Source organism: Ornithodoros turicata, unplaced genomic scaffold (assembly GCF_037126465.1).
Source record: "Ornithodoros turicata isolate Travis unplaced genomic scaffold, ASM3712646v1 Chromosome190, whole genome shotgun sequence".
NCBI lineage: Eukaryota > Metazoa > Arthropoda > Arachnida > Ixodida > Argasidae > Ornithodoros > Ornithodoros turicata.
The window spans coordinates 141,332-159,420 of NW_026999332.1; the positions used below are offsets into that span (position 1 = coordinate 141,332).

The 18,089-nt window shown below is 43.3% G+C and overlaps 1 protein-coding gene and 1 long non-coding RNA gene across 2 annotated transcripts in view; one reads left to right on the plus strand and one right to left on the minus strand.

Annotated features, from left to right (window-relative positions):
• The first annotated feature begins 573 nt into the window (after positions 1-573).
• Positions 574-2,289, plus strand: LOC135373032 (uncharacterized). The gene is made up of 3 exons (XR_010416234.1): positions 574-743; positions 837-1,006; positions 1,121-2,289. It is a non-coding gene; the product is annotated as an uncharacterized LOC135373032 (long non-coding RNA).
• A 1,804-nt stretch (positions 2,290-4,093) lies between these two features.
• LOC135373036 (uncharacterized) overlaps positions 4,094-18,089 on the minus strand; it is a 59,883-nt gene continuing 45,887 nt past the window's right edge. Inside the window, exons 8-9 of the mRNA XM_064606349.1 lie at positions 16,805-16,882; positions 4,094-4,282 (exon numbers count right to left, since the gene is read on the minus strand). Coding sequence (XP_064462419.1) covers positions 4,157-4,282; positions 16,805-16,882 — 204 coding nt within the window. The 3' untranslated portion in view covers positions 4,094-4,156. The remainder of the gene's footprint in view (positions 4,283-16,804; positions 16,883-18,089) is intronic.

Below are 18,089 nucleotides of genomic sequence, written 5' to 3' on the forward strand. Positions count from 1 at the left end.
TACGGTAGCATTGAACTATGCAAGGACTGTGAAAAGATGTATGCCAGAATCATAGTAGAGGTTTGCTTTGAACTTAACGTCACACAAAAACAATATATACACGATGTAGGCAAACCCTTGTTGGGGTACACCCTAAAAACCGAAGTTCACCGCATAGCATTCTCTACGCTCTAGTGCTTCTGATTCGAGGAGAAAGGGAAGCGTACGCTTTTACTGTCAATTTGGATATATGTTAACTGACAGAAAAAGGTGTACGCCTCATTCGCCTCGAATCAGAAGCGATAATAGCATCACTCGTGGCATTGGTTGGCATAGAGAATGCTATGCGGTGTAGTTCAGTTTTAGAGTATGTTTCGGTTCTCTATTTTTTTTTTTTTCTTTGGACCTGATGCGTTGCGGCTTCGGCAATAAATAGCTGAAAGCTTCACCACGTGTACTTCATTGTGCTTGTGCATCTTCGACGCTAAATGACCATTGAATTTAGATTTGCTGTTACAAGAACCCTAAAAAATTTGCTTCTTCACAGCCCCGTGACATCCAAGCTTTGGAAGGAGAAGACGAAAAGAGCTTGAACGAGGATGAAGAGTGGCTTTTGAAAGAAGCAAAGAAAGGAACCGCTGACGAGACTCAAGTACAAATCCGCATGGACGCAACATTCTAAAGAAGAACTGCAGTTCTAGCGTCATGTCCCCCCCATCAACACAGTCAGACAGCAGTTTCCTTACCTCATGACTTCTATAAGGGTATGCAGCAACGTTAGATTTTTTTTCTATTCTTTAATTTGTTGTTCTACTATAGCTGTAGTGCAATCTCTTGTGTTCTGCTTTCTTTTTCAGTTTCTCAAGGAGTATGAGAGACTTCAGGGCGAGGATCCGCTGCTCCACACAAAACCCGGTCTTCAGAAAATTAGAGACGTTGCTGTTGCCGGAAAGATAGTGTCCACCAGAGCTGCCACAGATAATATGTGAAGTCCCTACACTTTCTGTCGGCGAAACACGTCGGAACCGTACGTAATACCTTGTGTTTAGGTTTAGCAGCATTGGTTCTTCCACTGCTTACAAATGCAGATGCAAAGGCTATTCTGGTGGCTATATGATTTAAATGGCTGCATTGTTTCTAGACGTCCTTGCAGTGTATGCGGCGCAAATAATCTGCAACTGCGTGAGGGATCCAAACGCTTGCGATACCCTTTTTGTAAAATATGATGTAAGTTGCCTGTTCCTTTTCTAGGGATGGAAATGGCATAATTGAACAAACTTTACTTGTTTACTGTTGATTTTATATTGAACGTCTTAGTATGAATGACTGTATTAGAGATATCAACATTACGCCACTGTGAGTGATGTAACACGACCGACACTGCAGGCTCATCACACTAGTGTATGATATGTTGCTGATGTGTTGCTGGTGTATTCAGCTCATGCATATAGATGTCTTTCATTCGCTACAGAGTTTTATGAGAAAACTCCATGCATGATGTACCGAGGTGAAATTCTTGCAACTGGTTTATAGAGTCAGCTGAAAAATTATAAAATATGTTCTGACTGTAGCGTAGCTATATTTTACTTCACTAAGTGACTTCTCAGGTCGGGCTTATATTTTCTTTGAAGTTCAAAATAATTGCATTGTAGCGACCCTATTAGCACCAGTTTCAGATTTTGCGCATCAGCATGCATGCTGTTGCATGTGGTATGCTGTTCTCAAATATCCCTGAAATGGTAATGCCAAAGGTAAAATGACTCTACATCGTAGGGATTATGCATAGTCTCATCCCTGATGCATCACATTCACTGTATTCATGTAATTAATTCAGACTGTGTCTGCAAATGACTGCATTTATTTGATCCTTTGGTACGATGATTCGGTACAAGGTGTTGGTCAAATTAACATATTCCTAGCAATGATCTAATTACCAGAAGATACCTGTGGTTAGATGCAGCATTTCTATTGATGTCCCCAATTTCTTCCTTCGTATGTCACTCTAGTGGACAGGATATCGCATACTCCCTCTGCTGCATCAGAAGCAGTGTGCCCAGTTTCAGTATCACTTGGAGAATTTCGACAGTAAAAGAAAAATTTTGCCTATGTTCTGCACGATCAGTTTTACCAGAACAATCCTTAATACATTTTAATAACTTGTACAAATTATGTTAATGTTGATTGTCCTATAAGTATTTGTTCCTTTATAACTTTGCAGGGACTTACCAAGTAAGCATAGTTTCGTATACTGGGCTAAGATATATAAGAACAGATTGATTTTAGATCATGCAGTACAATATTTAACTTGTAATGCCTTCATTTCGTTTACTTACAGGCACATCTTCCAGTCACACCTTGCATTGTTTACACCGGGACCGATATTCTATCAGCGGAAGAAATGCACATGTACGTGGACCAACTGAAACTCTTCCGTATCATAAATGCAGAAGAAGGACTCTCCGTGAACCCCAAAAGGTTTTCAATACCATGTGCCTGCTTGAAAGTATTTGCCTTGCGTCAAGTGTAACCAAGCTGAGACCTGCAGCCGTTGCATTTTTTTAACAAGCTGCGTTAATGGAAGTTAATGGAATAATCGTTTGAACAGGCTGTGATAATATTACTCAATGTTGTGATAATATAGGTATTCTAACAAGTTGTGATAATGTGAGAAAATAAATAATGCAGTTTTTGCTCAACTATATAATGAGTTTTATTTTGTAGTTGTAGACACTAGCGAGACACCAGCAGTAGTTCTGTAACTGAGTTCGAAGTGATGAGCTGCTGAGCAGCGGAGGAGTCATTACAGAAGCGATGCCCTGTGCTGCCTCCGACATACTTGTTGATTTCAGTGGTAGTTTACTGATTACACCCCATGGTTAAGTTATATTTCATTACACCCACTATGTTCGGTGTAGTTGTTCAAAAGGGTGTGCGATATGACGCACCCAATTCACACCAAAAAGGGTGTAAAAAGATTTAGTGTGTACTTCATCTCCTGGCTCAGAAGCATTTGTTGGTTACAGGGCACCGTGCATGAAAATAATGTGAGCGCCGCTACTGCGTTGAATGAAGTTTTGCTTACGAATGCAACTATCACTGATGAGGGATTTTCCATTGATCTGTAATCGAAATTAAATATAGGTGTATGAAAGGGAGCAAATCTTCCATGTATTAGAACTCTATCCGTGCAAGTCTTCCGGGGGATTGCATTCAATTTCAAGCCGGAGGTTCCTGCAGGAATGTATTCCAGCTGGGACGTACAACTTCCTCGCTACGTGCTTGCCTTGTTGTTATGTTTAAAGCTACTACCAGACTTGTGCCCGTTACTCGAAAAATGTAATTGATTACCGTTACCGTTACTTCTGTGGAAAAAGTAATTGATTACCATTATCAATTACTCGACTTCAAATGTAATTGAGTAACGAGTAGAAAAGTAACGCGTTACTTCGGTCGTTACTCTGCATTCACGCAAATTATAACTTTGTGTGCCTCAGAAAAAAAAAAGGTTCAACGGCGGAACAGCTGAAATAACAAGACAAACAAAAACACGTAGGACAAGGAGATCTGACTGTAAGCCCGGGAAGACGTTGACCAGATTGTGGAAGAACATTGCTTGGAACTTCCCCATGACTCACTAAACCCCCAAAGCTTCAGGTACCATCACACTGGTGTAGGAAGAGATTAGGGAGAGAGACTCTGAAATTCCAGAGCGTTATTACAATGACCTCCGCTTGCTATAGTAGAACAGCACAACAAAGGCTGATGGCACCAGGGGCTTGACTTGGGGCAGAAGATCTGAAAGGTGAGCTAATCTCTACCGGAAAAGTAATCAATTACTGGGTAATCGATTACTCAGAAAAGTAATTGATTACTCGAAAAATTACTTTGACACTAAAGTAACTGATTACTCGAAAAATTACTCAAAAAGGTAATTGATTACAAGTAACGCAATTACTAGTAACGCGTTACGCACAAGTCTGGCTACTACCGATTATCCACTTCTGGCCCGAAGCCGTGAATGTACTCCGGGACGAGAAATCACTATTTGGGCTTTAGGAGGCGCGGCCCATATGATGTAACTACTGGGACAGATCTACAAGCAGGCACCTGTACATACACGGTGTGGTAAAGTAACCTTTATTAGCAATGAGAGTACTTTCCACGAGCTTCACGCAGATCAGAAGGCAATCGCCGGTAAAAGCATGGACAATAGAGGAGGAGCAACACGTTTGCAAACGGCTATCAGGATTTTCCGAAAAATATTGGTGGTGGCGAGTGCACAGGCATATTTCTTCTTATCCTCCTGCGAAGAAAGAGAGCGAGGCCCAATGTAAAGTGCATCAAACTGTACGAAATATAGCATTAGGTAACATGGTTTGACAGCTAACGCTGGAGCAATAAGCATGTGAGCAGATAATCCACACAACCAAACATAATCATGCTGTGAAGGTTGGGCAAATACATTCCCTATAAACGAGAGCATGTTTCCACGAGCATATAGAAGATTCCTCAGTGGTCTCCTAGGGCGCTTCTCTAGTGTTTCGGGTACGTGTTACTGTCCTCGACACTGTCGCGCATAAGGCACTACTACCGCTGCTGACGGCACAGTTCAGGAATCTCGTTCCTCCAAAAGTAGCCCAATATTGCGAGACGTCAGTCTGCACTATTTTTTAACAATACGCGATGTCTTGATGACCGTTTGCCATTTTACTGAAGCTTCTTGCTTAAATTCCAGGCACAGGGAAACCATACTGGGGGCTATTGATGTTATAATACAAACGCAAAGTAAAGTTGAAATACCGCCATTATCAAAGTGTTGAGGAAAGAACCCTTGGACGAGAGCCGCGGACGTTTCGAACAGAGAGTGTTCATATTCTGGGCACCGTCCTCATAACTGGCATAGAATTTTTAGGGGGCTAGGTTTTTAGAGGGCTAGGAATGACGTTGTCAGAGCTCACTGGTATTGTACGTGAACATCATGTGTGGATGGCAAAATTGTCACTAGGCTTGTACACCTGTGGTTTACAACCAGCGCGCTTGAGGTGCTTTGCTGGGGCACGGTAGTGGGTTGTTTGGATGAACGCATCTGCAGTAGCAGGAGGCTCTCGCGAGATAAAAATTCATGTTGCGCAAATGAACAGACGCTTCCATTTAATATCTGCTGTTTTGTTTCTTGGTCCAAAAGATTGTGCGATCAAGTTGTTACGTTAATACTGAGGGTAGAAAAAACAGCGTGTTGGTTAAAGGAATAAATGGTTAAGCAACGTGGAGCAGTTGCCGTTGGACGCTGCATGTCTGTTTTCCGTCTCTGTCTTCTCTGTGTTCCTTAACCATATATTAGTTTTTACGTTGAATGCGGGGTGGTATCATTTGAAAATGTGCACGCAGACTATGGTATACGATGATACTGGGCCCGGGACATCATGCAAAAACATATTGAAGAAATTTGCAGATCCTCGCAACTATGCGAAAAAAAAAACGGTCAAATATGCTCAAAATATGCACAGCAAAATTCTCGCTGAAACATGATGCCAAGAGTGTGGCACAAAAGCCTATTGTACCATGAACCTCTTTATGCAGTAAAATAATGACCAGAAAAGTACCATAGAATGTCAGACGTATATCTTTTATTGAACTCAACCACTCTGAACTTTACGACATTACAGTATGTAACCAATCCCATTTTTAAGTTTTCAAATTGGAAGGGCATCCGTTTGTGGGACAATACAGTCCTGTATGGAGAAAATGTACGTTATACTGGTAAAATCGCTAAAACCGTACGTTCTACATCGCAAGACGCTATTTTTGCGAACTTGAAAGGAGATAGATCATCTGCGCTATATCCAGACAGAGCATGGGAGTCTTGTTCCTTTCCTTGAAGAATCGCACATACGGACTGCAACAGTTTCAGCCCCTTATTTTTGTCAAGCACGGATCAAGCTTTGCTTTAACAACAGATGCATATGCTCCTCGCACCGTTTGTAAGGAATCCTGCATGTCCCAAACATTGCCCAAAGCCTCCACGAGAGTCAAATTTGCAGACGCCAACTTTGTGATAGAAATGGGAAGAAACGAGAAATTAGCTTCAATAGATGGTAAGCCGTTTTTCACACTAACGTCTTCAAAGAGTCGCTGCTCCGAACGAATGATTGTGACGTCTTCTTTTTTGTGCTTACTGACCACTTGACGCACGATTTCAAAATTTGCGGCGCAATGTTTTGCTGCTTCCATCCACGTGTCCTACCTGGTCAGCACAGCCTGAGGAGCCAAAGCGACAGCTGGCGACAAATCCTTAAAGAGCTGCGCGAGCATGGGACTTTCTTCAAGCTCGATATGGGGTCACCAAGATTATGGAAACAGCCACGAGCCTCGTGTGCAACCCCGTGTAACGTGGGGGGTGCGCAAGTGACGTCAACAATTTTTGGGTATATAGCACGAAAAGCGGCACCACCGTTCACCATGTAAGGAGCCGCGTCCGTAACAAAAAAGCAGAACCTCATTTGCATCCGCATGCCCGTTGAGTAACATCTGAACACAGTCTACGAAGGGCTGTGCCACTGTCGAATGATTGTCCTTTGGAAGCTCCTCGACTGTCAGTAGGGAACTCTTTTCACATGTGCCCAGCCCAAGTGGCCAGAAGACAACAGAGGCTACGCACCGTCCTGAAGCGTCTGCTGTCGGCGTGTGACTTCTCAAGAAATACACGTCGCTCATTATTTTGCACCTTAAAAATGATTATTTACGAGACAAAATGCCCTACAAAGGTCCATCCGAAAATCAGAACATTTGGACGTAGAAGATGCACTCTGGCCCATACGTAGCTGCATGCAACATTCCCTGCCTTCAAGTGCTGATGAACGAGAAAGCGTCTGTCAGCGTTTACAGCTTTCTCGCATCGTTCGTTGCGCATACACACGTACCAATCATCATATTCTACATACGCTGGGAATCTCCTCAAAAGCAGTGCGGTTTCTATGAGAAATATTGAAACTTCAAGTCTTTGAACAAATTTAGGCACAAAGAGGCGGTCGACAAAAGCGAACCCGTGCTGACAAGCTGGTGCATAGTTATGAAGTAAACCCGGGACCTAACGAGAAATTATCTCGGGTTTATTTCGCAGTCAAACAAGATCCGACCGTCTTGAATGTCTTGAATGTCTTGAATGGCAGAGCAACATTTCTCGCTGTATCGCTGCTGTAAAGCCCTTGCTACCGGCTTTTGTTGGAAGGTCAGTCGTCCCCAGGTCCCCTCCGTGGGCCTTTTCGATACCCTCGATCTCTACTTCCATTCCTGGGCTCAAGCGCAAGAGGGGTGACGTTGCAGCACCTGTGCGGAAACAATTTTACCCGTTGCCCAACAACTTTACCAACTGCCGTTACACTTCGCACACTGCAGTATTCACAGATGGGTCGACCAACTTACACTGCTCCACTATTGCCTTTACAATTCCGACTATGTCGTCTTGCCACGCATACCGTCTCTCCCATCGCACCTCATCCACGTCTGCAGAGTTGCATGCCGTTTTGTTCTTCCGCAAGCACATTCCATCCGCCTCTATCAGCAGCTGTGTGATATACTGTGACTCCAACGCAGCTTTCCAGTGTATAACGAACATGGGTATCCGTGGATCACTTGCGCCTGTGGTGATGGACATACTGGAGGAATGAGCGGCAATGAGGAGGCTGACGAGGCTGCAGCAGCTGCGTATCATTCTCGATCAAGCGTGCGGATTACCCTCCCCAAAGGTGACAGGCGAACCTTCCTAAATGATGTGGTGAGGCCTCTCGCACATGCGCAATGGTCTCGGGACGTTCCATCAAGCGTTCTGATGCGTGAAGTGGACGCTGACTTTGGTTTCATCATGCCTTCTCGTCGTCCCCGCCATTCTGCGTCGCTGATACACAGGCTTCGTCTTGGGGTTGCATTCACCCCCAATTTCAAGCATCTGATCGGCCGCTCCGACTCCGTGCTCTGCTCTCGCTGTGCTGGTTTGGTGGATACCAAGCATGTGCTCCTCCACTGCCATCTTTACACCTCCCAAAGAGGAGCTCTACAGTGTCGCCTGCAGTCGATCACGGCCGCACCATTCACATTGGCAACCATTCTCGGCCCTTTGTCTAACTAGATTGACCATCGCCAAGCTCTTGAGTATTTAAAGACTTTTCGCCGGGACACTGGTCTCCTCTCTACCCTATGATCTGCCTGCGTACCTGTGTGCAGTGTGTTTCTTTTTTGTGTGCGTGCTGTGGTTTTGCCTACCGTTCTGATGTTTGACGTCCCTATTTAGCGTCGTTCACCACCTCATCATCAGGACATATCTCATCCTGCCCTTTATGGCTTGCGGTTGTTTGCTGCACGTTACGCGGCGAATTTCTCCATTCATTATCATTAATTTCTTTGTTGTTGTTGTGGGTGGACAGTATTTATTGCCAATAACTATTTTTATTTATTTGTTTATCATACCCCCAGGCGTTAGCGTTACAGAGGGGGTGGGGTTCACAAAATAACGTGATGAACGTGGAATGCTGTACCGGCAATTGCGAAGTGTGTGGTAGTCAAGAAAGCGGTGCACGAAATAATTGTACAACGTAACAAGGACGAAATAATTTGAATCCTCGCACACACAATCTTGATCGCGCACATACACAGATTTGTTTAATATGACATAATAATTAGAGGTAACAGAGAATAGCTCAACATAAGAATATAACATAGTAATTAGAAATAACGCTCACGCGCTCAGGGACCTAATCTGGGTGTGTGATGAGGTGGGTAGTTAATGCATGTTTGAAATGTATGCTGTTTGCAATTGAGGTTACTGAACCGGGGAGGTGATTCCATTGGACAGACGTTCGGGGGACGATTTATCTGCAAAATGCATTTGTTTTGCAACGATGAATTCCTACTTTATGTCGGTGATCAAGTCGCGTCGATACGTATGTCGGAGGCAGAAGAATAGTGTGTCTTAGGTGTTCACCGTGGTGATATATTTTATGACAACGTATAAGCTTGGCTGTTAGCCTACAGTTAACACTTGTGACAATTGACAAACAAATGAGGACGTGTAGGTTTAGTTATTTCCATAAGAAATAACACGCTGCGATTAATTACCCTCTATAGGCACCGTGCGACACCTAAAGAGGGCGCGTTTCTTCGTTGCGACAGCGCCGCCAGTGGCGGTCTTGGAAGTACCCGACTTGATACCACGCCCCCCGTTCTATGTATTCTCAAGTGGAAGTCTAGTTTGCGTGTCGACCGCCCTAATTCAAAGGGCTGATTTTCGAAACGCACATAATGTGGAACCTTTCAGTGGCGCGAAGGAGAGAATGGAAACAAACTGCACAGAGGCAACCAGCGTGTTTATAATGTATCTAACAGTGCGGAAGGGGCTACAGCCACCCGCGTCTGCCTGTGTCAAACCTGTGGCACACAAACAAGTGGCACGTCGAGACATGGTTATTTGATGTCTCACAAAGCCCTGGCTTGCTAGCGAAGTTACATTGCTCTGACTCCAGTCACTTGAAACATCATGATTTTGATTGAGCCTTGTCGTCCTTTTGGTAGATCACTGTGCACATAGCTTCGTCACTGAAATCTACAGCGCGCGTCCGTTTTATCTCTCAGAGGGTGCCACAGTCTCCCGTTGTAATGCCTCAGGGGGACCCGACAGCTATCGCTGTTCACGAAATAACAAGAAGCATTCTCGTTAATCCTGCCATAGACTTCTTGGTCTTTAGAAGTATCAGTTCAGAAGTATCAGCTCAAATGGGTTTCGTAAAAAAAAGACAGCTTCAAAAGCAGGGCGCTGTTGGCATTAAAATGGGTACTACCCGTTCTGGAACCTTCACTGGACACCTTTTAGAGAAAAATCTGCCACCGAAGCGGGTTTGTTGCAGCAATTAATTGGTTTCGTTTTACATATAGGAAACGGACGCAAAGAGAGATACGCTTTCAAAAAATTACTGAGGAGTCATTACGTGCCTTCAGGCAGGATATTAGCTCTGAGAACTGGTCCGCAGTGTACGCTGAAAATGATGTGAGTGCTTCTTATTCTTTGTTCATCAGCAAATTCAGCGTATACCGGAAACATTTCCCTGAAGTGAGTAAGGTTATCCCTAAGAAAATTAGGAAACCCTGGATAACATCTGAGCTTCGTAAACTTATAAAGGAAAAAAAAAATGTCATGTTCCAAGTCTTTTTGAAGAGAAGAGAAAGCGAGAAGTTGCAGCAATTTCGGCGCTTTCAGAATAAAGTAAACGCAGCGTTAAGGAAGGCAAAGATGGACTATTTTTGTATGTTTGCGCAGTGACTTAATGTGGAAGAACTTGAACGATATTTTGAACCGAAAGTCATCTCAGCAGAATATCACCGAAATCACTATTGATGGTGCTACATTATGTGGGAAATCGCTAGCAAATCGGTTTAATAATTTATTTGTTAATTTAGTTACTGAAAATCCAGTACCTGGGGCGAGAGAGTTTTTAAGAACCCTGTAAGCGATTCAGCTTTTTTGCACCCAACAGACACTGTAGAAGTGTGCAGTAACTATTTGTCACTCAGAAACTAAAAAAGCAGCGACATCGATGGTCTACAAATTCGTCCCATTAAGTATGTTATTGATGTAGTTGCCCCAGTTCTCACCTACATTTACAATCTATCACGGCAAAGTGGTGTTTTTCCTAATGAGTTGAAGAATGCTAGAGTTTCCATTATATATAAGAGCGGTGACAAAAATGATTCATCTAACCACCGCCCGATATCTGTCCTTCCAGTATTTTCGAAGGACCTTGAGAAGATTATCTATACCCGTTTGACGGGGGGGGGGGGGAAATTCTTCAGTAAGCATAATGTAATTATTGACGAACAGTTTGGTTTTAGGAAACATAGGTCAACGGAAATAACACTGTTAAAACAAAAATAAATAATTCTACAGAATCTAGAGAAGAAGATGTTAAAGGGGCCGTAAACAGGTACAAAAGGTGCACATTTCTTTGTGTTATATTATTGGAACTTAGTCAGTGAAAACTCCTTGCAATTACTAAGGCTTAAAAGCAAAAGGCGCTTGCATACGGATGAAATATTCACTGCACTCTTTCGCATTTTAGCTCCGCCCCGTGCTCTAACTTTACGTCATTTTGACGTAGCGCTTTCCCCACCAATTACGATTGAGTGTTCCACGTATGATTTTATTTCAAATGCGAAATTGGACTAGATGAACGTGAACCCTCTTCTATTCAAAATCTAAACAGTTACAGCCTCAAACTGAGAAAGAAATGCGTTTAATTTAGGTATCATACGCGCACTACGTTTTCTGGGTAGTAGCACGCAGCACACCACCTGCGCGAATGAATATCCGGGACTACAGTTTCAGGGACTACAGGAACATCTTCGTCATCTTCGAATGGTTCCGACAACTGGGCTGCCGTACTTTGGTTTGATCCACGCGGCATCGCGTCACCAGCTCGCGTGGTACAGTGGATAGCGTTCTGGCCATGTCACGTCGTGACTGGGAGGAACCCGGATTCGAATCGCGTCATGTGATAGCAGCCCAGCTGTTCACGTTTGCGCCAGCCGGAGATGAAGATGTCATGACGTTGAATTTCGCAACCACGGAGCGCAAAACGTCGTTTCGCACAAACAAACTGAGCGCTCCGACTCACAGCTGATAACGAAGTATGCTTATTGGCTGGTAATTTGAAACGTCATGAGCGCAGCTGGGCCGCCCGATTGGACGGCAAAACGCTACGTAGCCATGTGACGTATGCGTGGTGGAGAGAGGCTCGCTGGTTACTCGTCTTCGAAAGCAGTTATACGGGTCAATGAGCTGGCACGAGCCGAACGAAATGTATATTTGGGTATTATGAGCTGCGTTCTTTCATGGGGTATCATTATTTCAGAAATGTTTGGTGGCCTGTTTACGGCCCCTTTAACTCTCGGGGTGTACATTGACTTACGTAAGGCCTTCGACTGTATAAGCCATGATGTCCTGGCTGAAAAACTACATTGGTACGGAATCCGTGGCATCGCACTAGACCTAGTAAAGTCTTATTTTTCTTCTAGAAAACAGGCCGTAATTTTGAATAATTTTCGATCCGATTTTGGTAACATAAGATATGGCGTTCCCCAAGGCAGCATTTTGGGTCCTCTGCTTTTTAATATATATATTAATGACATAGTAAACATCGCACCAGTTATTCACAGCTCTGTACAGTTGAATTTCATTATATATGCTGACGATACCACTCTTCTCTTTTTTGGACCTTCAAAAACAGAACTAGAGCTCCTTGCCAATGAGACATTGCGGACACTAAAATCGTGGTGTAACTCCAATACTCTAAAGGTTAACACAAATAAGACTAAAACGATGTTATTTTGTCCGTTAAACAAGAAAATCGATGACGATGTTATGGTTCATTACAATGATACGATACTCGAGAAAGTCTGTTTCTTTAAAAAATTAGGGGTAATTTTCTCCGAGTACCTTACTTGGAATGCACATGTAGACCATGTTACGAAAGAACTAGCCGCAGTAAATGGAATGTTGTGTAGACATCGGCACACGTTACCAGAAAAGGTGAAACTACAGCTATATAGTTCACTATTTTCTTCTAGATACAACTATTGCTCTTTAGTGTGGTCAACCGCAACAAAGAGAAATATACATAAGCTACTGACTTTACAGAAAAGAGCACTGCGACTGATTGCCAATGTCGGCCGTTCTTCACATACTGCAGATTTATTCGAGCGCTATAGCATACTCTCTATGACCAACATTTACAATTACAATTTAACATTAACTTACTCAAGGAGTGTTCCCAATGGCAATACGGCCTTCTTGAAATTGTGCAATTTGAGAACATATATACCGTCGTATGAACTACGTCATGAACGGTGGCTTGTCCCGCTATGCAGAACAAATTATGGCAAGCAATCACTTTGTTACACGTCTGCCTCTGTTTTTAACCAATATATTGGTAAACCTCTGAACCCTTTGACTATGAGTAGGTGTAAATTAGTGCAGTATTTTCAAGACCATAATTAATTCACAGTTGACTTATTATTGATAAGGTGTGTGCTGAATTTATTTCTGTCTGACTTCTGCCTTTTTGACTGTACTTATGTTTTAAATGTTTTGGCTAAACCATATTCTTCTATGTAAAATTGTTGCTGTTGTTGTACACTGGGAAAGGAGCCTTGTCAAGCCACTAGGCTTTTTGTTCCTTTTCCATTCGAAAGATAAAATAAATTCATTTCATTTCATATTTCTGTCGCGGTTGGTCGCAGTGAAGCGCAAAACGACACTCTTTCACTCCTTTATTCACCAATGAATGATGTCCTTACACCAATCAATTACGTACTTTTGTCGTAATACATAAACCGAAACCATTTATTTACTGCAACAACTGACCCGCTTCGGTTCTGGCTTCTTCTGTGAAAGTGTTTTTACGAAACTCGTTCGAATAGGTTACATAGAAGACGTAGTTATAAGCGTGGTTTAAACCACCTCGCACATGTTGCAGATGCTGTTCAAGAAAGTTATAAGAAATTGAGTTAATCGTGGAGTTCATCGAGGTGCATTAGGTGCGTCTCCCGGATGGCTCTGCTCTGAACGTCTCTCATGTAACTATGAAAACTGCGAGAACCCGCCCACTTCCCCAGCTCTGAGAAGAAATGTACTGCTGCAAGTTCAGCACAGAACACGCATTTTGTGCTAAAGGCCCTCTGCATAACTTAAAAATATCGTAAAATGAAGTAAAGCGAGCTTCGCAGGAACTTGCGGGAACCCTGGAAAAAGCAATTCCTACCTCGATATTTGTTTGTACAGTATTGGTATCACCGTGTACGGAGCTTGCAAGAGTGAGGTTTTACCTTCGCTGACCATTAAGTTTGACCTAGAAGTACGTTGAAATACCGCTTTACGGCAAGGATTTCATTCAGATGCTTTGTTGGAAATAACTAATTCCCAGGAGTGAATTATTTCTTCAGCAGGACGTCAAAAGTTTGCCGACGAATAGCTCAGGTAAGGCCAAGGCTAGACAACCTTGCTCAAACAAAGGGATTATCGACACGAGGCCAGCCATCCCTCGGTACCGGAAGCCGGGCCCCGACACGTACGCACACAGATAAGGGCTGCGTTTTTACGCGCTAAACGCCAGTGCACGCCGTTTGAAGCAGAATTCTTTTACGTAAGATGAAAGGTCTGACATCGGGCCATCTCCTGGCAAAATATAAAAGAAATAAAAAGGGGCATTTTCGAGAAACTGACGCCCATAATCCTTGTGTTTTCGAAATATACTTTAATATTTGTCTGTTTCAACAGTTACCTGTAGTGGGTATACGCGCGATATATATATCAAATGAAAGAGCATTAAAAGCTCTGTAAAGTGATACCAGATATGGCAGTGAGGAATATGTACAGCCGAGAAATTACGCGTCGAAGTTGGAACAAAAGTGCGCGAAAGAGCATGTTCGCCATTTTTCTAGCACAGATCCTTGCTCCTGCGCGCCAAAATTTGCGCTTGGACTACTGGCCCGAAGGCATGCTCAAGCATAAAACAATTTCACTGCAGTATGTTTAAGACTCGGGAGATATACGCGTGCAAACACAGCAAAACTGAAACACTCGAATTCAGGCCCGATTTTCTTGATTTTTTTGCTCGAAAACTATTCTGTAGAAATTATTCATTTTACCGCTGTTGGTTATCATGTATGATGAGCTTCTAAATATATAAAAAAAAACATGAAAATCCAAGAGGTCGATGGGACCTCCCTGCCTGAACTGACGTGAAACCGGCGTGTACGTTTTATATGTTGCTCATCCTGGACATTTTTCACTACCCCATTTCCTGTCCAAAACAGCTACTACTGTATCAATGTCGCTTCACCCATTAATTCCTTGATGAGTTGCACGCGTGTTAGCACACCAAGTCGTTACACGTCTGAAAAATACCTGACGAAATCGGCAGAAGAATCATATGCTTTATAAGAGCTTGCAGTGATTATCCTTTTTATGCAGCACATCCGCAGCACCGTACGAACCATACTGCTCCGTCGATGCTCCATTTTCTCAGATAGCCTCCTTCCCAATCCTAGCCGAACGGCCGAACCGCTGAAGCGTTGTCTTCCTGGTATTCATACGCGTAGTTATTTACGCCTATAACTTAATTAAATTAATGAATAATTGACAGATACATGCTGAATACAACACAGAACTGCATAAAGACTCGTTATTCTGGAGTGTGACCCTCTTAAACACTGATTTCCTCACGTGAAACCATGCTTAACACTGGACTGCATCGACCCAATGTGATTTATTTTGACAGCGTGAATTTCAAAGGGATGGATTGCGAAGGGTGGATTTCTTAGCGTGGATTTCAAAAGTTTTATTATTAAGAGTGAGTAACAGGGTACACCCGTCAGCTCCCCATCAACCGCATTGACCGATTTGGAAATATAGCCATATTATATAGCCGAAATATAACAGATTTTGTACACATAGACAAAGAGTTGAGTGCAACCTCCCAGCCGACAGCATAACCCTTGTCCTCGCCATATACATTGTGAAGTCCGCCTTCAGGGTTTTCAGAGTAGGGGGTTGATAGTCAGTGATCTTGATATTTGCGTTTGAGACGCTGTTTTCCTTCATTAAACCTCAGTTGATAGCCTGCAGTTGTCCTGTCTACTTCTGTCTATGTTCTTGTCGCTGCTATTCGCCATCATGGACTAACCGATGGAGTTATAACCGTACGCCAAAGCTGAGTCCGAACAAGCTCATGCTTGCGTGATAGCTCACAGAACGCTTGTGGTTTTTCTCTGGCTGTAATTGCGTTACAAAGGTATGAAGAAGTAACACAGGTATAATTATTTTGTTTTTGGTTCTGGCGCGTCGGATTAGTAATAAATTCCTGTGAAACATTGATGAGCGCAGATGACCTGCAAAGCGCGAGTGAGGCCTCTGTTTTAAACTCCTTTCGAACACTCTACACTCATTGAAAGAGTCCACAAATAAAACAAGGGCACAATTGTACTTCGTGACGTTAGTGATGCCCCTGGAAGGACTTTTGAAGGGAACATCCGGAGGAAAGCTTCGTTCCCAGAAAGTATGCCGGACAACCGAGTGAAACACGCATAATCTCATCCCTGTGAACTATTGAAAACTTGCTCCATTAATCTATGAGGTTACACCTGCCATGCCACAATCAGTGACGTGGCAGGTTTTCGCGTTTTCTCTTATGACTTCGTTTGTAGGTTCCCGAATGATGTAAAATGAACAGTCCCTACACTGACCATCATGCACTATGCATGTGATTCGTGTCTGCTTTCCGATATTGTGCAATAGATGCTTCAGGTGAAGGACATCAATCAGTTACTTTAGGTGCAACAGCATCCGTCCACAGAACTTAACTGATATCAGATCGTTAGCATTTCGGTAACCGTCATGCAAGTTTCCAGTTCAGGAAAAGATTAGGGAATCCTGCATTCAGATTGTGGGTTCGACCTCAACGGATGAAACCAGTAGTTCCTGGCTTCATTCGTTGGTGGCAAGTTTAGTAGGCAATTCCTGCTAGTCCGGTGTGCCACGTGCCTACATTTCAGCGCACGCTGAAACATCCTCAGGTGTGCAAGCTATACCGCTCATAATCACTTCGTTGTGCGGATTATGTGCGTGAGTGTGGTGAAGCTCCTCCGTGGGTGTTTCAATCAACTGGTGTCCTTTTTTCGTGCAAGTCGTGCAAGTGGGTGTTTCATGCGTAGGTGTTGTGCTTGACCTCCTACCTCTGATTTTCTCACCTTCTACTGGGCATGCTAGGCTTTCGAACATTACCTTCTCCAGAAGAACTCCTTGCTGTTTCATGTGCCTGGCGATGACATCTCTCTTTGCGTTTGTGCAAAAATCAGAACCCTAGAAAGAAAGCAGTACATCAAAATAGTCATAGTCACCTATGGCATATATCGAGGGAAACCTGTAATCGGATATAAGTAGATAGTGCGCGTTCTTTCCATTACTAAAAGAACCGTGCATGTGCACGGATTCTGGAAGACCTTCAACATCAATAACAGAAAACACGTCACCGAAACGGCAGAGGAATGTTTATTTGACATGACCAAGCTCATGCCCGGAATGACTGCACTGAAAGGGGAGGGTTGGTTACAAGTGTCCTCTATAGATCGTTGGAAGGGATTGGCTATGCGGAGTCCTGCGGTGCTTGTCACGCTCCATAGAATGACAGCAACATTTAGGAGAACATTGGCTTACTATCAGGATGTTCCACAAGGTGACGGTGAAGATCATATAGTGTTGAGACGGTCCGTTCACTGATGCAGCGCCTGCCTTTACCAACAAAGCTGTTTCCTCACTCTATGGCAATAAAATACGGAAACACAATACTGATACACATTTTGTTTCGAGGCACCGAAAAAGCTTTTATGATTCCCACCACTACATTCCATCCTAGGACGTTGTAAGAAGGAAATGCGCATTACGGAAGCTAATTTTGTTTTATAATTTTGAATCGGATAAAATATCTTACACCAGCCCATAAGGGAAGTCTACAGTTGTGACAGAAACAGAATCACCGCGAAGACATACGGCGGATCCAAATAAAACAAACACGTGTAGCTTTCCAAGTAGTTTACGTGGTACAATCTTCTGTATACGGGCAATTACGGGCTCGACGCAAAAAACTTTCCACACTATAGCTGAGGGCATACAGGGTGTCCCAGAAAACGTGCCATTGAATTATAATCAAAAAACTACACCACCTAGAATCATGACGGTCAACAGCATTTGTTCTTACTAGGTTTTTGCCACCTCCTGATGTGAACGTCGTGTAACGTAAGTTTAATTATGTAAATTTGTGAAAACTGAAGTCGGAAATTTGCCAAGTAAATGTCACTTTCTTACCCCTCCAATGTGAAGACCGTGTCCAATTTATTCAAATTAATGATAATCGGCACGGACATTCAGGGGCTATCCCATCAGAAAAAATAGCCGAATATCATGCTCTACGGAGCTAGCGCGCGACAAATTTTTCAGTGCAATCCTTGTCAGTCCGACGAAAGGAGGTTGGAAACCCAGCCCACACCTGCAACGCAGAAAGAGATAACAC